Source organism: Cygnus atratus, chromosome 2 (genome assembly GCF_013377495.2).
Source record: "Cygnus atratus isolate AKBS03 ecotype Queensland, Australia chromosome 2, CAtr_DNAZoo_HiC_assembly, whole genome shotgun sequence".
NCBI lineage: Eukaryota > Metazoa > Chordata > Aves > Anseriformes > Anatidae > Cygnus > Cygnus atratus.
The window spans coordinates 96,380,949-96,407,001 of NC_066363.1; the positions used below are offsets into that span (position 1 = coordinate 96,380,949).

At 36.4% G+C, this 26,053-nt stretch overlaps 1 protein-coding gene across 4 annotated transcripts in view; it reads right to left on the reverse strand.

Moving 5' to 3' along the window:
* Positions 1-26,053, reverse strand: part of INVS (inversin) — a 99,492-nt gene that overhangs the window by 51,767 nt on the left and 21,672 nt on the right. For all 4 annotated transcript variants that reach the window (XM_050709194.1, XM_035550618.2, XM_035550619.2 and 1 more), the window contains 2 exons: positions 5,514-5,687; positions 1,074-1,241 (listed from right to left, as the gene is read on the reverse strand). In XM_050709194.1, coding sequence (XP_050565151.1) covers positions 1,074-1,241; positions 5,514-5,687 — 342 coding nt within the window. The remainder of the gene's footprint in view (positions 1-1,073; positions 1,242-5,513; positions 5,688-26,053) is intronic.

The window sequence follows — 26,053 nt, forward strand, 5'->3', positions numbered from 1 at the left end:
GGGAAATAGTGAATAAATCCCTTTTTTGGCTTTGCTTGAGCATGTAGCTTTTGTTTTTCCTACTAAACTGGCATCCTCTTCAACCATGAGTCGTCTTGCCTTCCTCCCCACCTCACAGGAGGGGAGCGAGCAAGTGGTTGTGTGGTTGTTTGGCTGTTGGCTGGGGCCAATCCACTGCGACTTCTAAAAACATTTATCTTGACTATCTAAAGTTTGGAAAAGTCTAAATTTTAATCCAGCAGTCCATATCTGCTTTTTAGCAGATTTAAACAGACATGGAAGTCATTATAGTTAGCTTACAACCAACACGTGTCTAGTTCTGAAACTCATTTGAAAGACAGAGTTACAGGGAGACTGTTGTAATACGAGAGGAAAATTTAACTGAGACTTCTGTACCCTTCCATGTTAGTGAAACTCAGGGATTTTACAAAGAACAAAAATTGAGGTGGAAATCAAGCTAAGGACATGATTTTAATGTACTTATTATGGCAGTGTAGGAAATGAAACTAGAAAATCTGTCATCAACGAAAAATTATTTAGTCTGTACAGAAGAAATATTTGGAAAGTCTCTCAATAAACTGATCAAGGGCTGACTGATGAATGATCAACTGTTTCCTAGAGTTCTGACAAAACAGACAAGATTTGATATTTCAGCATAATTAACTAGCAATAAACTTTCAAATAATGAAGACAAGACACAGAACAGAGAATTCACTGTGCAAGATGTAACTGAAATGAGTAATGTGACTTGGACATTTTAACCAGGAGAGCTTGCAATCCCTTCCTCCCTCCCTCCCCCACAAAATGAACAGTTAAACACATCAAGCTAATTAAAAGAATATACATAAACCATGATTTAGAGCAAAGATATTCACCTATAGAACTAAGAAGAAACTCCCATCAATATAGCAAACATATCTAAGATGACTTCTTAAAAAATTATTGATATTAAAAAAAGCAAATGATTCAATTTTCAAAGAGCCAGTGGACTTGAATGAAAAATTTCAAGAAAGCAAAAATGTTTTTATCACATTAAGTAATGAATAGCAAAAAGACATGATAGATTTTCTTACCAGAATACATTTCACTGTGTGAATCGCACTAGGGTCTTTGTTGTTAGCTGCCCAGTGAAGTGGGATTTTTCCTTCAATATCAGGGATTCCAATATTTGAATCATGTTTTATGAGAAGTTTCACATGCTCTGGATTATTGTAGTAGGCACTCCAATGCAATGCAGTTTGCTGGAACACAATATTCACAAGTTTTACAAGCATGGTGAAAAATAAATACGAGATGAATATTAAAGTTTGTTAGAACATGAAATATGATTTAATTATATTTTCACAGAATGAAAGAGTATTTGAGGTTGAAAGGGCTAAAAGAAAATGTCGTTATCACTACAATATGGTTTGTGTAGCCTGATTATTTGTTTTACTAATGATCAACAAATATTACTGAAGTACAGTAACTCACAACCCAAAGAATGGATGTTCTAAAGTTACGCTTTTGGGGGATGTTGCAGATTCAGTGCAGTCATGGAAGTGCTTCAGGTAGGTAATACTGCTTAGAACAACACTGTTCTCTCCATATAAATCCTACAATTCTTTAAGTTCTTGTGCATAACATGAATAAACCATAAACCTGCCGCAGTTACCTTAGAATTCTGAGCTGAGTTCAATTCCAAAACATCTGGAAACCAGAGATGGAGGGTTATCAAATGATTAGCACTGATATCACTACATTGAAAAAATACCTCACGTAGGGTAAAGATAACAGTCCTGGTATTTTTCAAGTATGCAATAGTCTCTCAATACTGGTTTCTGGTAAGGGACATTCTATACAGAGAGTAGACATTAATCCCAGGTAAAACCAGCTTTAAACAATGCCAATCTTTTATTATATTAAAATAAAAAGGATTGATAGAAAATAGAATACAAGTGCCTAGGGTGAACGACAACTCAGAATCACTGGAGAACAGGCTTTAAAAAGACCTGAGCAATAGGTCCATATACCTAAGTGAAGAGCGGATACTCACAGATCTTTGCTACTGAGGCTTGAATCAGGTCTAAGCCATGCCATCATACGTGACACCCACACTGAGAAGTTGTTATGCTTGGGATATAAGTATTTCTGGTAGCAGACTGTTTGTATGAGGGTTTCTTGGACTACGGCAAGACAATACTATCCATAGGGCAATAGTAGCCAGTAGGGCAATGTCATTGGGTGCAGCAATTTCAGGCCTGGAGAAAATATTGGATCTTGGTATTAAGCAATCATGTCCACGTTAGAATAATCACTGGAAGCAGGTTTCAACACCAGAGCTGAACTATACAGAACTGCAGTGATTAGTTTGGTCTCTCTTAATTTTAGAAAACTCTTGAAATGATAGGAATTGATGAAAAAGCATGTATTTATATAAGCATAATAGAACATAATCAAAGCATAATAAAAATAAAAGCATAATAAAAGATTACTTTTTTCTAGAGGAAGAAGGCACTGAATATTGACACTGGACTTGGATTCATCTTGAGCAAAGGTTTTGACATTGTCCTTGATCACTCAGAATTCTATACATTGAGTATTACTGAATCTAATGTATTTTGACCAACGGTAGTCCAATAAAACATCAAAAGGCCACCCATAATCCTACTGCTAATACCTGGCTGCCAGTGGCTTTTTACATGTATTATCAATGTTCATAATTATATGAGCAAACCAATGTGTTTTTTTAAATAGTGAAGTGCTAGTATATTAACAAGTGATCTATTGATCAGACACCTCTCCCAACTGACACGTAGCAGAGGGCTGTAAGCAGCAGAATGAATTTTATTTCTCCATCCCTCTTCCCTTACCCTCATCCTAGCAAGATATTACGTGGCACTTTGATTTGAAAACAGAGAGAAATAACTGCTGCAGGACATTTGTGTCTACGAGTGTGATACTCTGGATTAGCATCCTTGAATAGTGAGATAGAATGTATGAGTTCAGTAGCCTATTCTTAATGTCTCTGTAAAGGAGGAAGGCAAAAAGGAGTCTATTCTTTGTGTTTGTTGCTTTAAGCTGTTAGCTTTGTACCATGGTAACATAGTACGATACTGCAACCTTTCTGTTGACTTGGTAGCTCACTGAAAAAGAGCTCATTCTGACGCATAACTAGAGGGGCTGCAAGAAAAGGTCTGAAAACTTACGCTGCACACAATTACATACAGCCTAGCATCGTAAAACATGTTCAAACCATCATAGCCTGTCAGGATCTGAATTGAAACATTTCTAGCAGTAGAAACCCGTGAAAAGTTAACATATATTATTTCTTAGGTGGAGCTGATCAGTATCCCTAGAAACTGACACCCTATGAACACAGAAACTTTTGATTACCAAGAGACCAAAGCAGTCTTTCTTTACTGACTTCTCTCACTTAGAACCTGCTTTTCAGCCAATTGCCTACACACAAATAAAAGACACTCGTTCTCTCTCATGTTCAGGAATTATATTTGACAATCTTGATGCACAGAGTTGCAGTAAGGGAAATGAATAAGCGATGTACCCAACGGGGTCAAACTTGTTGGTCTCTGTCCCCAAGAGTGCCTTTCATCAGCCTGAATTCCATCCTTGCTACTGTGACTACTCATGACAGGAACTGGAATAAAAGTGCTGTACATTTTGTGGAAAATCTGGCAATGCTTTTACACTGCTTTGGAAATCTGCTGAACAAAAGGCACGGTTCCTAAGTGGTTTTGGCTGGTCTCCAGATACCTTTGTTAATTAATTAATGCGGTCAGGAAGTCAGCATGATGTCTCCAGAACGACTGCTGTAATTATAGCCAGGGTTTCCATGATACATGTTAGAATATCCTGGAAGGCAAACAGCTGATTGCTAGGGCACAGGCGTTCAACTCTATTGTCTGGAGGGGACAGGAGATTCATTTGGTGGAAACTGAGCTTGCAGATGTCTTATCCTGCTTCCTTCATGATAGGATTTCAGAGTTTAAATAGTAACACCACTAGAAAGTCCAGTCCTCTTCACTTACTACATCCTCTTATGACAGAATGAAAACATAGTACACGAGATATGAATGATGTGCATTCACTGAGGCCGGTCTTGCCAAACTGGTACGCTGAACAAGAGGTGATCCAAGTACACTTGATCAGGGCACTGACATTTGAATAAGTGGTAGACTAGTGCCTGGTAGGAAGAGTTTTTGCATGATTTCCGAGATCACTTACAAATTGTATGGAGGACACATTTCTTATGAATGCATAAAAAAGCCTCTACCATCAGTAACAGCTGTATCCATGCCTGTCTTGTCAATGGTAGTTCCTTTTTTTTTTTTTCCATTGTTTTCCATTTGCTGTCTACATTCACAATGTCTAACTTTTTGTTTCCATATCACTGGGGGAAAGTTTGGGCTCAGGAAACGCCTGTATCTCTGGATTCTTCGAAAGAAGAAGCCTCTTTCAGATTTTAGGATATGTAAACTGCTTGAGCACATGATATTTGAATCACACATTCTCAGACTAATAAATCAGCAATAAGAATTACTAGAAATCTCTCCACTAAAGACAATATGATCATCTCTCAAAGAGAACATGCATCAAACATGCCAACAAGAGGGATGAATCTGTTTCATTCAAAATCAATGTGTTCTATGCCTCCTCATACCCCTCCACTCATGCTAATAGAGGCAACCGTTGCACCAAAGTTTCAAATCATACATTGCTAAGCACTCAACCTTAAGGACCACATTGATCACAAAAATCAAGTTATTAAATGCTAAAAAACTATTCTTTCTTTTAAAATGAGTTAGCATGTCATTACTGTGGGTTAGCAATCATCTCTGTAAAAAGAGTAATAATAAATCAGTTGTTTAAGAGCTGTATCATTTCTAAGATCCATGATCTGTTTTGGCTGGTCATTTTAATAACAGCCCTTTTTAACAAGCATCAGTAGATTCTTCCTGAGCATCTTACAACTCCGTGTGTTTCTAAAGCAGGCTGGTAATTCTACTGATGGGTTAGAGCATGACTTGACTTTGCAAAGGGACATCAGCAAACTCATGAGATTTGCACTACATATAGTGTATAACCTCCCACATCATTGTTCAAGAGTGGAATTACAAATGGAGCCTTTGGATTTCCAGACAGATAACAAGGGCAGATGAATATCCATTTCACATGTAGAGTTTTTTCCAAGAAAAAGGCAAGATAAGCCTATGCTATCCACATTCGAACAAGGAACACACTGTTACAGAAAGACTTAGACTGTAAAACTCATGGAGTGTGAGTATAAGTACTCTCAACATGACCGTCAGTGAACTAAGTACAATGAACTTCTACATATTATCATCAGGAAAATGTTAATATTTCTAATGGTGATCACTATAATACCCATGTTAGGCACTATTTCACATTGAAAAATTTTCTTAAAGTACTGAAATAATTTTTCACTCAAACTGTTTCATGTAAATCTAATTTCTAAAGCTGCTACAAGTATTGTCTTTAGGCAATATTTTTACCTTGTTTCTGTCCTGGGTATCCACTTCTCCAGGTGCCATGTGTTTTAACAGTAAAGCTAAACATTTTGGGCTTTTGTGACGTGTAGTTAAATGTAATGGTGTCATATCCTCTAAGTCCTTCTGCATCCAGTTCCCTCGACGAGCCAGTAAAAGTTTCATAAAGCGGTAATTTCCCTGGGTAAGGAAACATATGAGAAATGTATTTCAGTTTATTAAACCAAATGGTTATATTGTTTAGATATATTTACTGTTGCATTACAGCACTTTAAAAAAAAATATAACAAAAAAAACCATCAGCAGCTCTAGGTTTTGGAAACCTACAATAAATATTAAAACAAACAAATAAACAGTAACTCCTGATTTTTAAGTTTGCTTTTCTATTTGCTATCAGATATATAACCTCCTGTAAGAGTGTGTGTAAGACCCAGTTCAGTACGACAGAAAACTCTGCAATACTGTCAGTTTCTCAACGGTTTAGTCTCCAGAAATACCATGTACAAACCGAAATAAAACCATTAGATGTGGTTTCAGCAAGACAGACAGGTATCAGATGAAGAACATAACTAAACATGACGACCAACTACAATTATTAAAACGAGAGGAAGAAAAATAACATGATTCAGAGAGAGATAAAATGTACTCATCTGAATGAGTAAAACATACGTGGAAAAAAAGTGATTGTTTCTTACATTTTTAAATAGAGAAGTGTATGTGAGTTTTGATCTATTGTATGCATGATGAATGGATGGGACAGCTAGCCTCGTAATACTCGTTTAAGATACCTAACACTCTGGACTTACTAGGTTTTCAAAAGACATAAGGTAGAAATGCTCCTGTGACCAATAACTGAGGGTGGATCCCAAAGAAAACAATTTGGTTCTATTTCTCGAGTCACTGAGGAAGCCTTTCAAAAACCGAAGATATAATCATGCAATCATTAAGAAGCTGTAGCAAGTTAAGGTATAACCAGACTTGATTTTCTACTGCCCCTTGCTTGGAGGTTTTCACACGTAACTGAAATGCTACACAGGATATTTTGATGCTTCCACTTCAGTACTGAGCCTACTGAGTTTTTCTGAAACCACCCACAGCAGTAAGTTTCAGTTGAGGACCAGTAATAGACAGCTGGAGCAATAACTTACTAAAGCAAAACATCTAGATCTAGAAAAGCTTGTGTGATCGTATTCTAAACATCCCCACCCCCCTGCTACCTCAACTTTCCTAAAGAGAAAGGAGTGTGCTGTCTTACAGTTTTGCTCTCTTAAGATTTCCCCAAATACTAGCTTTTGCCAATTTCACATACTGACAAGTTAAAATATCAATTAACCACAAATTACACAAATTGACACACAGATCAATAGAAGTCATGTCTTCGGATTCTTTTGCTTATGAATGACCTGCAAATTAACATATTCCAGTCTCTTACAATACTTTCATAAATCCTGTACGCTAACTTAGCCCCTTTGGAAAAACAATGAAAAAAAAAAAAGGTAGCCATGTAGACAAGCGGAAGCAATGCTAATGAGCGGGGCCATTTCTGTATACCATAAGATTCAGAATTGTGCATAACTTTGTCAGCATAATCATAGAATCATTTAGGTTGGAACAGACCTCTAAGATAGTCTGGTCCAACCTTTAACCTAGCACTGCCAAGCCCACCATGAAACCATCTCACTAAGGTTTAATAATGGAAGTGCAGAGATGGGCCAAAGGATTCCAGAGGCACCCATAGTATCCAGTGCCAGGGCATAAGAATATTTCTGCTTCCTTTTTCATAGAGTGGTACAGCAACCATAAAGATTGGAAGGGCAGTTTTCACGTGTAACTATTTTGGTCTTTTTCTAATAAAAATAGATGAGTTGAGCTTTATGTGGGCATAGCGGATTTCACCAAGTATGCCTAAAATATATGCGTGATATTTTTTTTCCTGCTACATTATAATTTAAAATACAAAACAGGGAAGACAAATCATGAATGAGGTCAGACAAAATACCCTCTTCATGCTTCTACAGTTTGTTGTCATTGACCCTTGCTCTTCAGTGAAAGCCCTACAAGAAAAGTCTGCCAAAACCCACACCACAAACCTGCCTGAAAATGCAAACTTCTGTTGCCAGAGAAAGCACAGCTACTGAGCTCTTCAACAACATTCACAGCAAGTTCAGCGAGTAGTGAGTAACTAACTCTTTTCTTCTGTTGGGTGTCAGGGGAAGAATAAGGTTAGGATTCTGTTCTTTTAACACACAGACGCACCAAGGTAGGCACTGACGTACAACTGCAGAACTGCATAATGTCTGCACAGCTACTAATCCATGCAGAACACATTCAAAATGAATTAGTGATACATTTCAGAATGAGTTAGGGGTAAGAAACCTCATTATTACCATCATATTTTACAGGTAAATATAAGATGATTTGGAAAACTCATTAAAAAGAAAAAAAAAGCTAAAATTGCAGTGTATCATGCTGTGGTTGGGAATTAGACTGGGGAAGACAACACTAAATAACTTGAGAGAATATTAGTCTTGGAAGAAATATAGTTGCTATTCTCCATCACAGAGGATAATACATTTGTTTTGTTTTCAGTATTTCCTACTCGATGTCCATGCATACATGTGAAAGAAAAAAACTTGATTTTCTCTTGTTTATGGATACTTATTGGAAGATTTACAAATATACCGTGCCTTTAGAATGAATTCAGCTGATAAGAAGAGTGAAAGATAAAAGAAAATACATAAAACCTGGGAAATGTGCATTTTTATTATTAGAGTTTCGTTCTCTGTACTCTTATTTTATTTCTGCTGTTACCATTTTTCCACAAGTTACTACTATATTATTCTGTTGCATGCTTAGCTACCAACAAATCCCCCTCCTTAGGAAATTAATCTTTAATAAATCCTTTCATTCTGAAACATGAAAGATACTCTTTCTTCCAAATGATTTAAGACTGTTTATTAAAACATCATCATAGACAACACCAATGTAAGGACAACATCCTTTTATATTACTTAGTTGTAATGATTTTATTCTTACCCTTACTTCTGACTGCTGCTCTTTTTCTTTAGTAATACCATAAATGTTGCTGTGTTTCTTTCACCCACTAGAAAATAATTCTGTCCTTATTAATGACAAAGGAAAAATTCCTCACCTTCAACTGATTACTGATTAAGTTTATAAATATATAATAGACATGGGTTGAAGGCAGATTTAATTTAGGTTTTACTAGGCGGAAGGGGGAAAAAGTATGCTTAATCTGAAAAGCATTTAGTAGCCTAATTCCTTCATTTTTATAAAATTCTTGTATGGCAAGCTTGAAGCTTGCTACCTTTCACTCAGAAGACACACCTGATTGGCCCAAAGACTGCAGAGCATCACGAAGCACTTTGGGCCAGTCTGTGGTGTCTTAACATTGCTAGTTCCTCTAAAATGATTGTTATGCTATGTGAAAATGTTATGATCAAACAAGACAGAAGACTCAGTTCTTGATAGCCAAAGTTTACTATTCTAGTTCTGATTATTAAAATTCCTCCATATCCTACTAAAATTATTTCTAGCCCAGTCAACTCTGTATGCAAACTACAGTACAGTTCCAGACAAGTCGACAACTAGCTTCAGCATAAGATTGTCTGATCAGAAGAAATACTTTTATTTCAAAATTTCAGCCACTTATACTAACTGTGATGGAGTAAAACAGGTTTTGGTAGACAGTTAAATAAGCTATCTTTGCTCTGCAGTCAAGCAATGACTGAAGAAAAGTTCTGGACCCCGAGCTTAACAGTTAAGCAGCCAAAGTTTCCTTTCTTGAATATTTTATTAGAGAAAAAAGCAGTGGGAGAAACATAATTAATGAATTTACCAGAATTCAGATTATCCCTGAAACTGAAGAAGTTATCCCCAAACCTGCAAGTTTGTTCAGAATAAAAAAAGAAATTGTCTGGTATTTTCATTGAGTCTACTTCCAGGAACAAGTTTTAGCGGAAAATTTCCAGTGAACTCTTATCTACCTACTTTTCCAGGCCTATGATATAATGGACATGTTTATTTTCTCATCTATCTAAAGGAGCTTTTTCAACCTAGTTTCTCCCACCGTCCTGTTGAGGAGGGGGAGTAAGAGCAGGTGGGTGGGCATCTGGCCCAGGTCAACCCAACAGATATGGTTACCTAAGTGAAGAAATTATGAAAAAGCAGGCTCTGTACTAGTAACATTGGTGTTATGATTCATGTTGTAGCTTGATCCTGAAATTACTTATGGTTGTATTACCAATGCATTGAAAACATTAGCTTCACTCAAGCAGTGGAAATGGTAGGGAATTAACATTTCTTTCTCTCTTCCTTGCATGAGCAGCAGTCCTCTTCTTCCCTAGCATGTCCCTATGGACAATGGGGTATCTGATGTGACTGAACCTAACATAGGCACATGGAGTATAGGTAAAGAGAGAGATCCCTGCAGCACTGTGAAGCCACACTAACATCTGAAGACCTTCTCGACCAGGTTTCAGCCCCCCAAACACACAAGCAGACACAGCTTCCTCCTTCCCTGTTGTCCAAAGCAGTTCAGTAGTACTGCAACATGTAGAACAATCATTATTTTGGTATCACTTTTGGGAAGGTTTAAATAGCATTACCCATCTCCACTAGCTGGCTCTCTGGTAGTAAGTAGCACATAGGCCAACCAACCTAGCATATATAAAGCACTATCATAAAAATACAGCTGTGCAAATATTCCAGTACTCAAAATAAAAAAGAATTTAGCAGATGTTTTTGTTCCCCACACGATATCTAGCAGCACAGGAAATATACAGAGTTGTTAATGGATTTTTTTTTTAATTTACCTTTCCAATAAATGTAGATAATGTAATACTTTCCAAGAGGCATTGATAAAGCCTGAGTCTTAGACTAACACAGAGCTAACAACAAATTACTGTAGTTAATTCTGCTTTCTGTGAAAGGTGTTATCTTTCATGTAAGGAAATTCTTCCAGAAGTTTCTTAGCATACAGGAAGGAGTGTTAACCTCCTTATCAGGTGACAAAGCATTCTCTCCTCAAGCGTGAGACATCATACACATTTCCTCTAAAAACCACATGAGTGAACTTGCCAGCAGAGAGGTCACATACAGCGCTCACTACAATCAGTAGAAGCCACTCAACGTCAGCAGTCGATCTCTCCTCCACTATGGGGAGACAAAAGAACAGCAACTGCAATTTGTACTTACTGGGAACATCTCACTTCCTCTCCTTCTCTTAGCTGGCTAAAATCTGATGCTTTTCTGATTCAGAATTAAAAAGAAGCTGAGTATAGTTCCTGTAAAATGTATACAATTTTCTTTCTGTGAACTGAAAGTCAAATAGGGACATTTAAGGTAACATTATATAAAAAACATAAATGTGAAAACCAGAATTACTGACTTTTGTTTTGTACAATAAAACACTACCTGAAGTGGAGGACTCATTATTATCTTAATTCCAAGAATGTGTATATTGAAGCAGCTTCATCACAGATGTCTCCTGGATATTCATAGTCAGAAGAGCATGCGCACCTCTTCGGGTGTCAAAAGCACATCCGTGGATAGGCTACCAGCACCTCATCATCAGTGGGTTAAAAGGGGCCAATATGTGGGGAAAACATTATTTCTCTTCATTGCTGAGACCACATTTTCAAAACACGTAACAATTCTAACCCATCTGAAATATTTAACATGACTTGAAAGAGTGATTTGTAATAATTTATAACATGCCGCACATGAGCTGACTGCTGACTGCTACAGCACAGCCACACTTGTGAGGATTTAGTCAAATACAATGTTTGATAGAGAGCTAGAAAAAAGGCAGCCCAGTCTCTCAAAATAACTTCCTGGTAGACATGGCATGGGTCATTAAAAAGAACACCAAGCTGTTAAACCATGAAGATGCTGCTTTGCGTCCAACTCAAAATTAGGTAACTGCTTCGCCAGTTCTGGGAAGACAGATCTAAGGAACATAAAGCAATTTAGAAGTGCCCCTTACAAAGGAGGTGGTTTTTAAGGGCTCTCCAATGCAGACAGTCATAAGCTCTGATGATGGGGTCAGGGCATATATTTCCAGCAGAACAGAAAGAAATACTAGAATTTCATTAAAAGAATTTTTTATGTATAAACCACAAATCAGAACCGAACGTTAAAAATGAGCCTCTAGGATACTGAATCCAATCCTCCAGCACCCACAGGGAGTAAAGACATCTAATCCTTTTCAACAAATGCCTAGATATTTAAGTGGAATTAATGTGTTTTCCCCAACCACATTCTTTATACCTATAAAAGTATAGTGCGGGTTTAAAAACCTAAACGAGCATCAGTCTTTTTATCTCAATAACAAAGGCTAAACCCTACCTTCTCCTCAAAATATCTCTAGCTCTCTGCACTCATTCTACTTTAAACAAATTTTTTGGAACACAAGCAAGAAGATATTACATAGCGTACCAGAAGAGGTCCCACAAAGCAGCCTACTGAATAGCAATACTACTTCTCTATTGCTAGGTGTACCTGACAAGATATTCACACTAGGACTGCATTTGCTTCATCAATTGATCCGTTGGCACACTGACATCCTTCTCAGTCATTTTAAAATAAAAGGTTCACAACATACAGAATAAATTGTTCTGTCCCCCTGCCCCTGCACATGAAACTTCGTTACGGGCTATCACATTTCTGACCATTTCCATTAGTTTCAGCATTCTCGTACTTCTGGTATTCTACACATCCAGTCCTGTCTTCAGCCGATAATAACGCCTTCCCTTGTGCCACTCCTTGGTGTCCTCAGAAGAAGTACTACTTGTGATGCCAAGTTTGTTAATGAAAAATATTGACTAAGGGTAGATTCAAGTGCAACTGTTGAGGAATTCTAATACACTCCTTGCAATCTCATTGTTCATAGTGCAGCAGTATTTGTTTTCAGCTCATTATTAAATTGTTCACCATAACTTACATTTTGTGCCCTAATTTCCCGTTTAACTGCAATTTTCCCCCTAGCACTATACTAAACGTTTTTGTACAGGCCTAAAAAGGCTATCTGTTGAATTTCTGTCTAGAAGATCAGTTAGCAAAATGTTGGGTTAATCCTGAGGGACCTACTTTTGATGAAGTTTCACCCCATTTTCAATTTATATTTATGTATTTATCCCTTAGAAACTCATTTTAAATCCTTGCATGCTACTGAGGTCAAATAGACTACTTTTGTCAGCTACTTTCCTCCCTACTTAAAACATTACCTACCAGTACTAAAAAAACAAAACAAACAAACAAACAAAAAAAACAAAAAAACCACAACAACAAAAAAACACAAGGCCACAAAATTCTGCAAATTATGTTTCCCAAAGAATGTTTCATTGATTAAAATTATTTTTCATCTTGCCCCTTGCTGTTTGTGTACTGTTAAAATGAGACTTATCAGCATCAGATATTAACTATTGATCACAGCTCCTGACAGAAAGAATTGCAGTAAGCAAGCCCAGTCAGTGAGTGCACAGAATGCTGCAGACAAGTGGAAAAATAAAAGTCACCACAAAAGCAGGGAGTGCAAAGGTCTGCTTGTTTAAAGGAGTGCATTCAAAGAGAACAGAGAAGGAGTAAGAGTACAGCAAGTCCACCATCCATGACAGTACGGGCTTAGGATATCTGATAATTATATATTCCACCATAGCTTAATAATTTATTAGCTTATTAAATTTTGATTTTTGAAATACATTCATTATTAATTAGGCAGCACTTATGTAAAATGCTTTATTACAATTTTCTCAATATTCTTTTATACAGAGAGACTATTTAACAATCAATAAATCCTCTTCAGAGGAATATAATACATAATTCACTTATTTTTACTCTTTCACAAACAAAACACTACAAAATTATCATTGCTGAATTAATTATTAAGTTAAAACAGGTCTGCTTTTCTCATACTACACCAGTCATAGTATGGGTAGTGATTACACTTTTACTATCTTTAAATATTATTAGTGTTTTAATTTTCCTTTTTAAACTCAAACCATATTTAAGAAAGTATATCTGGATACAAAACAACAGCTTGAGAGCAGGAAAACAAACTGTATCGTAGCTTATTACCTACATATTCACTAATCTACACTGTTCCTTTGGTTTAGACCTAACCTGGGGGAGAACAAGAGCTAAAAGTGTGCATGAAAATTTACCGTGTCAGGCCACTACTCCGCTTTTCCAAAGAAACACATTCTGCCCCAAATACAATATTTCATATTCTAAGATAACAAAAAAGGTGAAATAGATTACTATGGGTTTGTCTGATTGTTTTTTAAACAGTCAGATTAGATACTAAGCTTTTTAAACCCAGGACTCCTTAAAAGTAATCAGGATTTATACGGAGATAAGATGCAATCATTGCTCATGTCCAACACAAAGCTATCGATACTTTTAATAGTGTCTCTAAAGTCAGTATAAAGCTACACAGTGACAAATAATAAATTGTACTGTGCGCTCAGACACTCACTGGGGCAAAACATGAACAACATGAAAGCAAAACATGAATGACATGAAAGCCACCTCAATTCTAGCTTAAAACCTAAACAGAATATAGCAGCCACCTTGCCCTGTATTAGCATGCTTTGCCAACAGATCAGCACAGATGCTACAGCTGAAGTTGAGAACAGCTCTTTGCTAATCAGATGCTTTCAAGAAGCTGTGAAAGTCAAAGAATCTGAACTCCTAAATTGCTAGCTAAGCCATTAAAAGGGTGAACACTTACATGAGCTTCCCCTTTTAAAACAAAAATGGCAACTGAAGGTAGTTGCTCATGTTCACAGACAGTGTAGAAACTGCTGCTGTTGGCCTACTCCTACTACATACATAAATGTACTTATACGCACTCTTTCCAGCAAGAAAGTGTAGAAGAGAGGACGCTTCACCCCACATAACAACTTCATCACAGATCTTCAAAATCAAGAATTGTAACGTCTTCAGAAAGAAAAGGGGCTGTGCAGATGCTAACTGACACTTTTTTAGAGGTTGTTTCATCTATTAGCATCCCTTTGAGAAGAAGCACATTCTCAAAACATCCAAAACTGCTTAGAATGACATGGAGCATATGATGGACTTTGTCAGCAACACCTGCCAGTTAGTTAGCAGTTTTCAGGGAACAAATCAAACACTTATAAAAAAAAAAAATGGAGCTGTGACTATCATAATTCTAATTTGATATATATTAATATACATACAGAAACAGAATACTATTCCAGAAGCACAAGAAATTCAAACATCATAAGAAGTATTTTGATATGCTTATATTATCAGCTAACTGCCAGAAATCTGACAAGAATTCTTCTGAAATGTTATTAAAATATAGGCTAGCGAGTAAAAATGTTAATTAGATTTCAAATAATTATTTAGAGTTATAGATTAACAACACTTGGATTTTGAAAAATTGTCTATGTATGAAATAGTGAAACTTCTTGATTTCTAGCACTCTGAGGTTGAATTAATATTGCCTGGTTACAACAGTCATTAGCACTGTAGGAACTACACTTTAAACATGTATGACTGCACCGTTCTTGCACTCCTTGATTTTGCATTCTTGCTTGATTCCTTGATTTTTGATTCTTGCACTGCTGATTTTATTATTTGATTATTATTTTTAAACAGTTCTGGGGGAGGGGAAGGAATCAATATAGTTACTTAGAATCTCAATTCCTAATTAGAGTGAGTAAAGTCACCATTAAAATGGCAGGCTGTCACTCTGGTTATCGTATACTATATTGCCATTTAAGTTCAACACATATATTATTCTTAATTGAGCAAATAAACTCATGACCACATTTATAAAATTTTTAGTATGCTTAAATGTTAATACATTTTAATATAAGTTTTAGTTGCTACATATGATGAATAGACAAAATTAGAAACAAATACAAGCTCCTAGTAACTTTTTTCCCCATCTCTGCCACAATAAATATGATTTTGGTACGCAAACTATGAATAGGGAACGAATTAGAAACATGGGATCACAAACTGGTTTGAGTTGGAAGGGACTTTTAAAGACCATGCAGTTCCAACCCCCTGCCATGTGCAGGGACACCTCCCACCAGACCAGGTTGCCCAAAGCCCCATCCAGCCTGGCCTTGAGCACCTCCAGGGATGGGGCACCCACAGCTTCTCTGGGCAGCCTGTGCCAGTGCCTCACCACCATCACAGTGAAGAATTTACTCCTAAACTCTAATCTAAATCTCCCCTCTTTTAGTAGAAAACCCTTCCCCCTGTCCTATCATTATCTGCCCGAGTAAAAAAGTCACTCTCCATCTTTTTTATAAGCCCCCATTAAGTATTGAAAGGCTGCAGTGAGGTCTCCCCAGAGCCTTCTCTTCTCTAGGCTGAACATCCCCAGCTCTCTCAGCCTTTCTTCATAGGAGAGGTGCTCCAGCCCTCTGATCATCTTCATGGCCTTATTCTATTATATTTTTACAATAAATCTTAACAGTTGGACTAATCATTCTTCATTAAAACATAGAAGGTATAAAAATGTTATCAGGCATTGGAACAGGTTGCCCAGGGAGGCGGTGGCGTCACCGTCCCTGGGGGTGTTTAAGGAAAGGTTGGACCTGGCGCTTAGGGACAAGGTTTAGTGGGTGATATTGGTAGTAGGGGGATGGTTGGACCAGATGATCTTGAAGGTCTTTTCCAACCTTAATGATTCTGTGATTCTGTTTATTATCTCTGCATGGACAAGGATGATGCAACGTCTTCTATCCAGCAAATCACTGGAAGATTTAAACGTGATGTTATGCTAATCCTTTCAAGTCAACCACAGCAAAACCACTGCTGATTTTGCCACTGGGTTTAATCTCACAAAGTACCTCTTAACTACTTTGTTAGCAACATCCTCATTTCAAAAGTAAAAACACTCAACTGAAGAGAACCCCTCAGACAGCCGAATAGCTATAAAGCTTATTTACCAGTCTCCAAGTTAAACTTACTCATCCATCTGGCAAAGCATCTTAGGCAATACATCAGCCAACAGCACCAGTATGACTTGAGACCAGTTCTAACCATCAGACATTTTGACTGAAAGCAAGGCAGTGTCTGAACTTAGAGCTCTTCTTCCCAAAGCCTCTTGCAAGATTGGCTTTGCTATCTTGGTTTCCATAGGAATAGACAGAACTATCAACTGGCACCCGGTCAAAGGATACAATAGAGACAAAAACTGACCAGCGCTGTAAAAGCCAAGGTAAAACTGTTTCCCAGGATAAGTTAAAGGAAAATAGGTGCTTATATCTTACAGTTCTTGACCTCATTTGTCCATGGTCTTTTTCTGTGCAGTGTTTCCAGCTCGTGAGCTCTAAATGGTGTGATCTACCTTACAGAAATTAGTTGTTTTCATGTAAAAAACACACTTCAAGAATGAAAATGCAATTAGCATTCTAATTTCCAGTCGATCTCTTCTACTGTTACAGACCCGTTTTCCTATAGAGATTTTTTTCAAGTCATTCAGGCACAAGTACCCAAAACACAGTCTGGTGATTTACTAGGAAACCTGACTACACATCATCCACATTTACAGCATCACTGCCCACTTCTTTGTGAATACTCTAGGTCCAAGTTTACAAGAAATACTGCACAGTGACTTGAAAGATTTGTCAGCAAGCACTAATTTCCTTCCCCCAAAAATGAGTACAAAAAATAGTTTTTATATTCATTTTCTTCATCAAAATGGCTCTAGGTTAAACACTATTGAACTAAGAGTACTGTTAAAAGACTAAGAAAATATCATCTCTGAAATATATTAGTCTTTCTTTTTAAAAGCTGCATTTTCCTATATTCACATTCTTCTCCATTCCTAGTAAAATTTTGATTAATGTCCTAATTTATAATTTTTTTCCACTTTTAGTAGTTACCTGTATAGTTTGCATAACGACTGTTTCGCACACGTTTGAGTCTCTTACTCCTTATTTATATGTACATTATCTAACGTCTCCTAAATTGTCTCTCTTCTAGAAAAGTAAGACAAGCTAGGATGGTTGCTCAAAAGCATTTCAGCAAGACAAAAGATCCTTATGCAAAAAAAAAATTAAAAAAAAAAAGTTTAAGCACCTAACTTTAACAGGAGAAACCTGCATTTAGACAAAGTTCACAAGACTTTCCATTCTTTCAGATACATTTCAATGCTGTGTACAGATTTATATCTAAAATCCGATAATAACATTATTAAAAAAATATTATCCATGTTCGAATTCTACCTCAAAAGCAAGTCTGAATGTCAGCTATTTGTTTAGTCAAAGTCCTAACTTTTAATCCAGATTTTGTTCAGTAGTTTTTCATTCTGGAAGCACACTAAGTGCCATCGCTACTCAGCACTGCTCTCACCAGTACCATGTCACTATTACCTTGTATTTCTTAACTGCATCCCTCTACGAGCTTGCACACACGATGTCATTACAGGCTCCCGGAAGCAACAATGTTTGTAAAACAAAAACTTTGCGGAAATACTCTTTTTCTGAGCATGCCCTCTCTGATTTTTTCGGGGTGTTATGATTTTAGCTCCTGTTTTACTTGAAAAGAAAGTCATGTCTTTTAATTGATTTAAATATACTGCAACCATATTAAGTCCTATAACAAACCATCATGTGAAATAGTTACAAAAACACATACCAAATTCTATTTATGAGGAAAGTTCTCCAGCCATAGTGAAATTTCCAGGATTATTACAGAAGTAGACAGGTAATCCATACTGTGAATAACCTGTAATAAACTTAAGTTTACCCTTATTTTAAATAATTATTGAGATAATTGAGGTTACATAATATATATATATATATCTTACAATATTTCATAGTTTCTAGAGATACTACAGTGAAGTATGAGATTAAAAAAAAAAAAAAAAAGAATCTACTTACAGTACTGGTAAATAAACCAAAGCCTTAGTAAGCTACTCAGACTACATCTTAGCAGTAATAAAAGCACTGGATTTACTTGTCTCTGCTCAGACTATAGGCAGTTAAAATAATAAGTGAAGCCTGGTGTTTCTTCAAGTCTTCTCAAATCTGTACCATACTAGTAGAACATGGAAAAAACATGTTCTATTTGTATATATGTTTATATTTAAATGTTCCCATCAGAAGGCTTTACATATACTGATGATAATTATAGCATAAAGAACTTAATATTTCAGTAGAAATCTTTCCTCATTATTAAAACTAGTAACATTCTTCATTAATTTCTCAACCCTAATTCCTCATTCTTCATTAATAAAAACATAGGTAACAGAAAGAGGGTTCCAAATTAGGCTACAAAGAAACCAAAAAAGATCATTTAAATATATAAATTAAATTTATATTTTATGAAATGCTGCCATTAGCTGTTGCTTTCCAGGAAACAACAGAATTTGCTTATGTAGTTTATACACATCCATTTTGTCTCAAGCGTGATTCACCTAATTCTCTTTAATCAACAATTTAACCTACTGTTTACAGACAAAGAAGAGAGACAAATGAAAAATTAGTGCTCCTGGAGTTTGTGGCTGGCCATAAAATCTGAATTTATTTTTCAAATACCTTCTATAGCAATAGCCTTGGCATGCTGAAGACATCCTATCTGGTATACTATTGATTCAAATGACAAGCCTGAGCATCAGATTAAGGATGTGTCAGACACCTGATAGAAGATTCCTGGAGAATTCAGCAGAAAGGTGTCCTGTTTCAAAATGATCTATTGCTGGTACTACACTTATTGAAGATTATATGGGGGAACATTTAACATAAAAGTAATTCACTTAGAAATAAAAAGAATTTAAAAAGACTAAGATTAATAATTAATGAAAACAGATACCTTTACTCTTTACTATGGAAAACCCAGAAAAAGTCACCTCGTTCAGAGAGAAATCACCAAACAGCTCACAGAAGTGAACTAAGCCAAACTGATGAGCTCATACTAGTCATAGTCCTGTTTTAATTTGCCAGTGACAAATTTAGACTGAAACAGTAAGGGGTTTCTCAGTCCCAACAACAATATTTCTTCCTGTACCCATTAAAGATCAGTTGTGAGGTCAGCTGCAGAGGGGCAATTAATGCAAGAATGATGTTTTGGAAAGGACACTCAAGCAGGGAGATGCCTCTGCCTGTAAAGCTATTTTGTAAAATACAGACTTGGCAGCAGACATCAATGTCCTGAGAGAAGAGCTGGGCAAGCCTCTTGTGCACTGAGGGATGCCACAATGCTAAACGTGCTAAAGGAAGAGCAATAGGGGAAACAAAATGAACGCTACTCGGATGTGACTCATAACATGCCAAGTATAGTACCACGTTTAGTAAGAATCACATTTTTAAGGTGCAATCATTATTTTCAAAGGCTAGAGAAATTTTCATCTATCCTTTGAATAAAACGAAATGAGAGAGAGGTTACTACCACTTGATAACAGTATGTAAAACAGAGCTAGCATTTGAAAAACAGGATAATTAAGTCAGTTTAAAACAGCCAAACACCAACCATGGGATAACATTCTGTCGAAAGAAAAAACAAACACTGCTCATGCCTGCACAAAGTACTCACCTTTACTGGGCAAAATTTTGCCTAACTGTCCTAAAGCATGTCTGTATGCTGTTCAGTTCCAGTCTGCCTTCCCAACAAAATCTCTGAGTTTAAGTTATGCAGTACGGGGGTGTTTTTTTTGGCCTTAAATGGTCACTTAATATTCTTGGTTTTTTGAGGACAGGATCACTTTACTGTTTCACTTATTCACTGGTATCAGCCTGAAAAGTTATTGCTACAGAAGACGGCCTAGAAAAGATCAGATAAAGTAACAATGTGGTAGTTGCCAGCCCAGATGCTCTTCTAAACTTTATTCACAAAAGTATAACTATGAATTTGATAAATGAAAATAAAGTAATTCTACCAGCTGGCTGTATAGATATTTAAGATATCATTCCATATGCTATACAGAATTACTTCCTTTTTGCTGGGGCTTGAAAACAAGGAAAGCTTCTCAATGTCCTATCATCATGGTTTGCATTTGATCCACGTTTACCAAATCTTTTAGAAAATCACTGCAGCTGGAGACTTTTTTCTTATTATTTTTAAAATGAAATCTGAAATGCTTGAGATCGAGACTGCTCAATTGAGGCAGTAGTATGATAATACACATGTCTGGGGCCTGACAATGTCCTCTTCGGCAGACTGGGTTGTGAAAGCTTATCTCAGGCATAGGAAACATGGTAAAAGAAGATAAAAAGCTGAACTGAGACAAGGAGAAGACTTTAACTGAGAAAGAAGCAGAGCAAAGATGCAGAGAGGTGAAATTATAGCATGCTAGAAAATGAGAAAGAAGAGTTTGTATAATGAAAATAAGTTAATTAGGTTAATAAAAATAGCAGTGATACTACAGGAGAAGAGAAAGAAAACACCACCAATAGTGATGTTCTAGTTAGACTAAGAAGGGGATAAAATGGAGAAAGTGCAGATCATTGCCAGTTATGGCAAGGCAGTATACCTGTAAAAAAGAACTCGGAAGGGCAAGGATTTCAGTAGCAAGTATTGGGTAAAGCTCTAGAAATGAAGATGCTGGATTAAGACACCCGTATCACAATGAGTAAAAGCTTCACTATTTCAAGGTCATCAGCAGTTAATGATGATAGCTCCTTGAAAGAGGTGGGCCACGATGTAAAGACTAACTTTGGCCATGTACTACAGATCTCAGGAAAGGTGTGTTAGATAGAGAAAGGAGATACTGGTATGGCTACACTTAAGACTTGATTTGAAAACAGCAACACAGTAAGATAACAAATAAAGCACTATTCTAGTACTTTTATAAACAAACAAATCCTCCTTTAAAATCTAGTCCTATTATTTATTCCGGTAAGGTAAATTTTAGTGCTGTAAACCTTGAGATATTAATATGAAAAAAATTATTTGTTTTACTAGCATAGTGGCACTTTTATTGGATTTATCTTCTTTATAAGATCACAAATCTTTCTCCAAGAAACATGCAGAGAACAAGGGATCAAAAGCAACAACAGTAGGAAAATACAGACAAAATTCAACTGACAGTTCATTGCAGGACTTGATAATAGTGCTTATTCCACGTACAGCAGCCCTGACACAATTCCTTACGTCTGCAAGACTACCGTATCTTTACAACAGAACGTTAATACAAAATATTCAGTTTCTTTACAGCTTCTACTAAGTGATTTCCTTCTCTATGTCATAATCTTTTGCATTTATATTCCCCGTTAAGTAGTTAGCTTGCATTTTCTCAAGACACAGAACCAGTCTGGTTTGGTTTCATGCTGCCAAATCCATTCCACACGAATTCTGTGTGTGCTCCTGTGTAAGAAGGGCTAAAACGCACATGCTATGCATCCTCATTAACTGCAGAGATGTATAATTAAACAGGAAGGGGTTAAAGTGTACATTAGCCTGTTGTACTTTTCTACCTATTACTTTTTAAAAAAGCTTTCATATGTCTTCTTCCTTGTTTCTGAAAGCTAACTATCCCTTCTTCCTTTCAGCGAGGCTGACATTTGACAGCTTAACATAGCTGACAGGGTTACCCAACAGCCCACCCTCCCTATTCTCAATCCAATTAGACCTCTAATCCTCCAGATGAAAGGCCCAACTACTCACGTTCCTCATGACAACGACAGCTATTGATTATTTGTCACTACAGCTAACACCCTCTCTGTCGAGGCCACTCTGACAGAAGCAAACCTACCAAATTAGACAGCACTTTATCTGCCCTGGAGGCCAAATGGCACAACAAGTAAAGGCTAATAAATGGTATAAAAATGAACAAATCATAACATTATGACAGGTTGATCGTTGCCAGTAGCTTCACAGCTCAAGCTTGATGCTCTGTTAGACCTGTTCCTTCTCTTTTCTCTTCCACTCGTGCTCCAACTTTGACTGAATTAAAGGCCAGAACAATTAAGGCATTTGACCAGCAAAGATAAGCTAGGATAGAACTATCATCAAGGGACACAAATGTCAATAGCAGACTACCGTTTGTCAATAAAAACATTCCAGGGATGCAAATGCTCATGACTCCGCTCTCCACTAGGCTGTACTGATTCCCTTTGTATAGAACTCTTCTCAAACTCACCGAGAAACTCCGGAAAAATTAACCCTGCAGAGTCCAGCTTGAGCTAGGAAAGACAAGGACTTGCATCATTAAAAAGGAATCCCAAGCTACATGGCAGAGAGATGTTACGGTTACCACTTCAGTTAATATCTACCCAATTTCCCTGTCTTCTTCATGGGGTGATATAAGCCAGAAATATATGTTTTGAATTTATCATTATACATTTTCTTAAATTGCTCCTCAACAATAATGTTTCTAGGACGACGTATGTAGGCTCTCACAAGTCACATCCCTCCATGGCAAACTGCAAAGCAGCAACATCAGCTACATCTGGTATTTGTACAGTGGTAGTATCCAAAAGCAGTAACAGTGCTCAGAGGCACAGTCCCTGAAATAAGACTGTTTAATGCAATAAACGACAGGAAATGAACATGGGAAAATATAAAATAAAATTAAATAAAACACAACCCTGGGAACATTGTTAAGATCACACAATTACAGGAATAGTGTGAACAAAAATACTCAGGTTCTTGAAACAGTTAAAAAGCAATCAGAACTGCCCTACCATCATTAATCGGTTGATTTCTTGACTCTGCCAGAAAGAATGTATTTTCTAGTAAGGGTTTCCTACACTTCAGAAATTACTTACTAAAAATAAAATAATATTAAAATCAAATGACATTAACAATTAAATGAAATGAAAGCTTCTTTGGTTTAAGCAGATATAAGAATATGAATGTCTGCTATTCTAATTTAGAAAAATCCACAGTTTAACTGAACAAAATGTTACTGTGTAACATCTAGATGTACAGATGCCTAGAAAATCACATGCAAGGGCAAAGTAATACTATTTAAAATACTCTAAACACTGTAAAAAGATTAATTCAGTAAATATATAAATTTATATATATATAATGTTTGTCCTCAGACTATTTTAACAAAATATTCTTGGTGATGAATATGCATTTATTGATTCAATCAGAGATTATTAAACTCTTTAAAGATATGCATTTCAATATATAATAATACAAGTAATATAAAATATAGATATTAAAGTGAATAGTTTGGTAAGCAGGTCCCTTAGGATTACTATTGCCCTAAAAAAAAAAATGAACCTACAGGACATTTAGGTAAGCTGGGTCTTATAAAACTCAGGCAAACTGGAAAAAAATACTGAAAAGTTGAAATTGCATATAGTATTTCTAGGAATAAAGTTAAATTATTGCTATACTGCTCTAAAATGCACTCCAAATATAATAAATCACTGAAAAGAGTAGACAACCATTTGAATTTTCAAGTATCGTAGTATAATTTTAAAATATCTTAGTCTAACATTTATTAGATATATTTTTACAGTGATAAAAAAAATATCTCTAAAGCCTTTAAGGTGACTTATTCTTTTCCAAAACTATACTAGTTCAGAATTTATAAAATTCAATTGTCACAAAACTCCCTATGCTGAAAGAGACCTCTAGTGGCTCATGCAGCTGAACCCTCCACATCAGGGAGAATCGAGCAAACTCATTCACTAGCAACGGGGAGTCTACCGTATTCTCAGGAGCTGTTTTGGTTTTCCAGCATGAAAAATTCCTTTATCGTTTATGTTAGAAACCCCTTAGTTATCAAAGATTATTTTCACTGCTATGGTCTATTCTTACTTTGCAGATTTTAATTCTTAACACATGCCTTATTTACAGAGCAAAAGAATATATACCATTCTCCCAATTTGATTTTGTCTATTTCGTTGAAAGTATTCTCATTCGGACTTTTCCCCCTTTTTCATTTTAAGAGTTTTTCATTTCTGTTTCATTTTTAAATACGATGTCTAAAAAACTATTATACTAGAGTACCAGCTGGTGCCAAGTATTGAAGAAAAATTACTATCCTTAATTTCCAATGACACCAGCAAAATCTGTGAATGCCTTTGTATAAAAATTAGATTTATTAATTCAATGAGTTGTATCTTCAATGAGTATTCCCAATTTTTTTTCTGCAAAACATTTAAAATATTTTAAAAATGACTGCTATTCTTGGTAAATGTGAATCTTTTCTACCATTACAGGTCAGAAACAGAAGTCGTACAGCACTGTGTTTTTCAAATTGTGTTCCAGGGCATGTGCCTCCCCGGGAGTCATATCTGAACATCCTTTACACATTGCAAGAGTTAATCTATTCATCTTCACAAAAATCATAGACGTATTTATTCTTTGTTATACTTTTAAATTAGGTTTGTAACCCTCACAACTAGAACAAAATCTTTCAAAATAGGAATGCTACAATGATGGCTGTCAGTCTGAAACCTCCGCTTTCAACAATTTTAATTGCCCCAGGCAACTGGAGATCACCACTTCATGTGCATGTATAAATTTAAAACAGAAGCACGCTTGGTCCATCCCTTTTCACACAAATACACTCTACTACTTAATATTTATCTAAACACTCCACAAGTGCCCTTATTGCAAACCCTCTCTTTAAACCTCTCCCAGTCACCTTTAACTTTTGTTTCTACTATTCTACATGAGGAAAAATAGTATATTGCTATTACAAATGGCAGTAGTTAGCCTGCTATAGACAGAATGCTTCTATAGTGCAAATCCATCAGATATTTAAAGTATAATGCATTTTAGTGCCTCAGCCAACTTTATTTGCTCTTTCACAACACAGTCCTATGGAAAGACAATGCCAGACACTACTTCTTGTTGTTTAGGCATGAGGCAATTCCTTTGATGCACAAAAGGACTGCTGGAAAGTAGGTATATTCAGGGAGGGAGGCAGCAACAAATTGCAAACAGTATTTTCAGAACTATTTTATTAGAACAAGTAAGTTCAGTAACCAACAGTTACTAAAATGATTTTGAACAGTCAATTTTACATGTGCCACAGCCTACAGACATTCATGCCATATTTACCAGCGCAGCCTGTAAAGAGACAGAGTCTGATCTTTAGCTACTCTGAAATTCTGCTCTTGAAGTCATAAGAGCTACTCCAGGGTGCAAATTTTTGCATAGTCTTGTCCTAAACTGTGATCTTGTAGCAACATAAAACCAGCAAGAAAGCAGATTCAGATGTCTTAGTATCTGCTGTATGACTGAAACCAGACTTGTAAGATGACTGCTGGATACCAAATGACTAGAGAGACTTATCACTTGGTGAGTAATCAACACGCGTGCTCTTGTCCTGTTATGAAGGCATGACAAAGCCTGTAAGCTGAAAACACATTGCCCAAAAATATAAGAATTGGATATTGGTCTCAAACTAGTGCCCAAATCAAGATCTCCATATCAACAAAATTGTTGTCAAACTTTTTCAGAAAGTTGAAGTGCCCCCTGGAAACTGGGGCTCCAATTGGTTTCAACTATGCTGCTCCGTAATGTTTACCATAACTGACATGGAAGGCCTTCCCTCTTCTTCAGTCTTGTGGTGCAATAATGAATCAAGATGTAGAGTTTCTGAAGTTGAAAAATGCACAAGACAGTTTTCT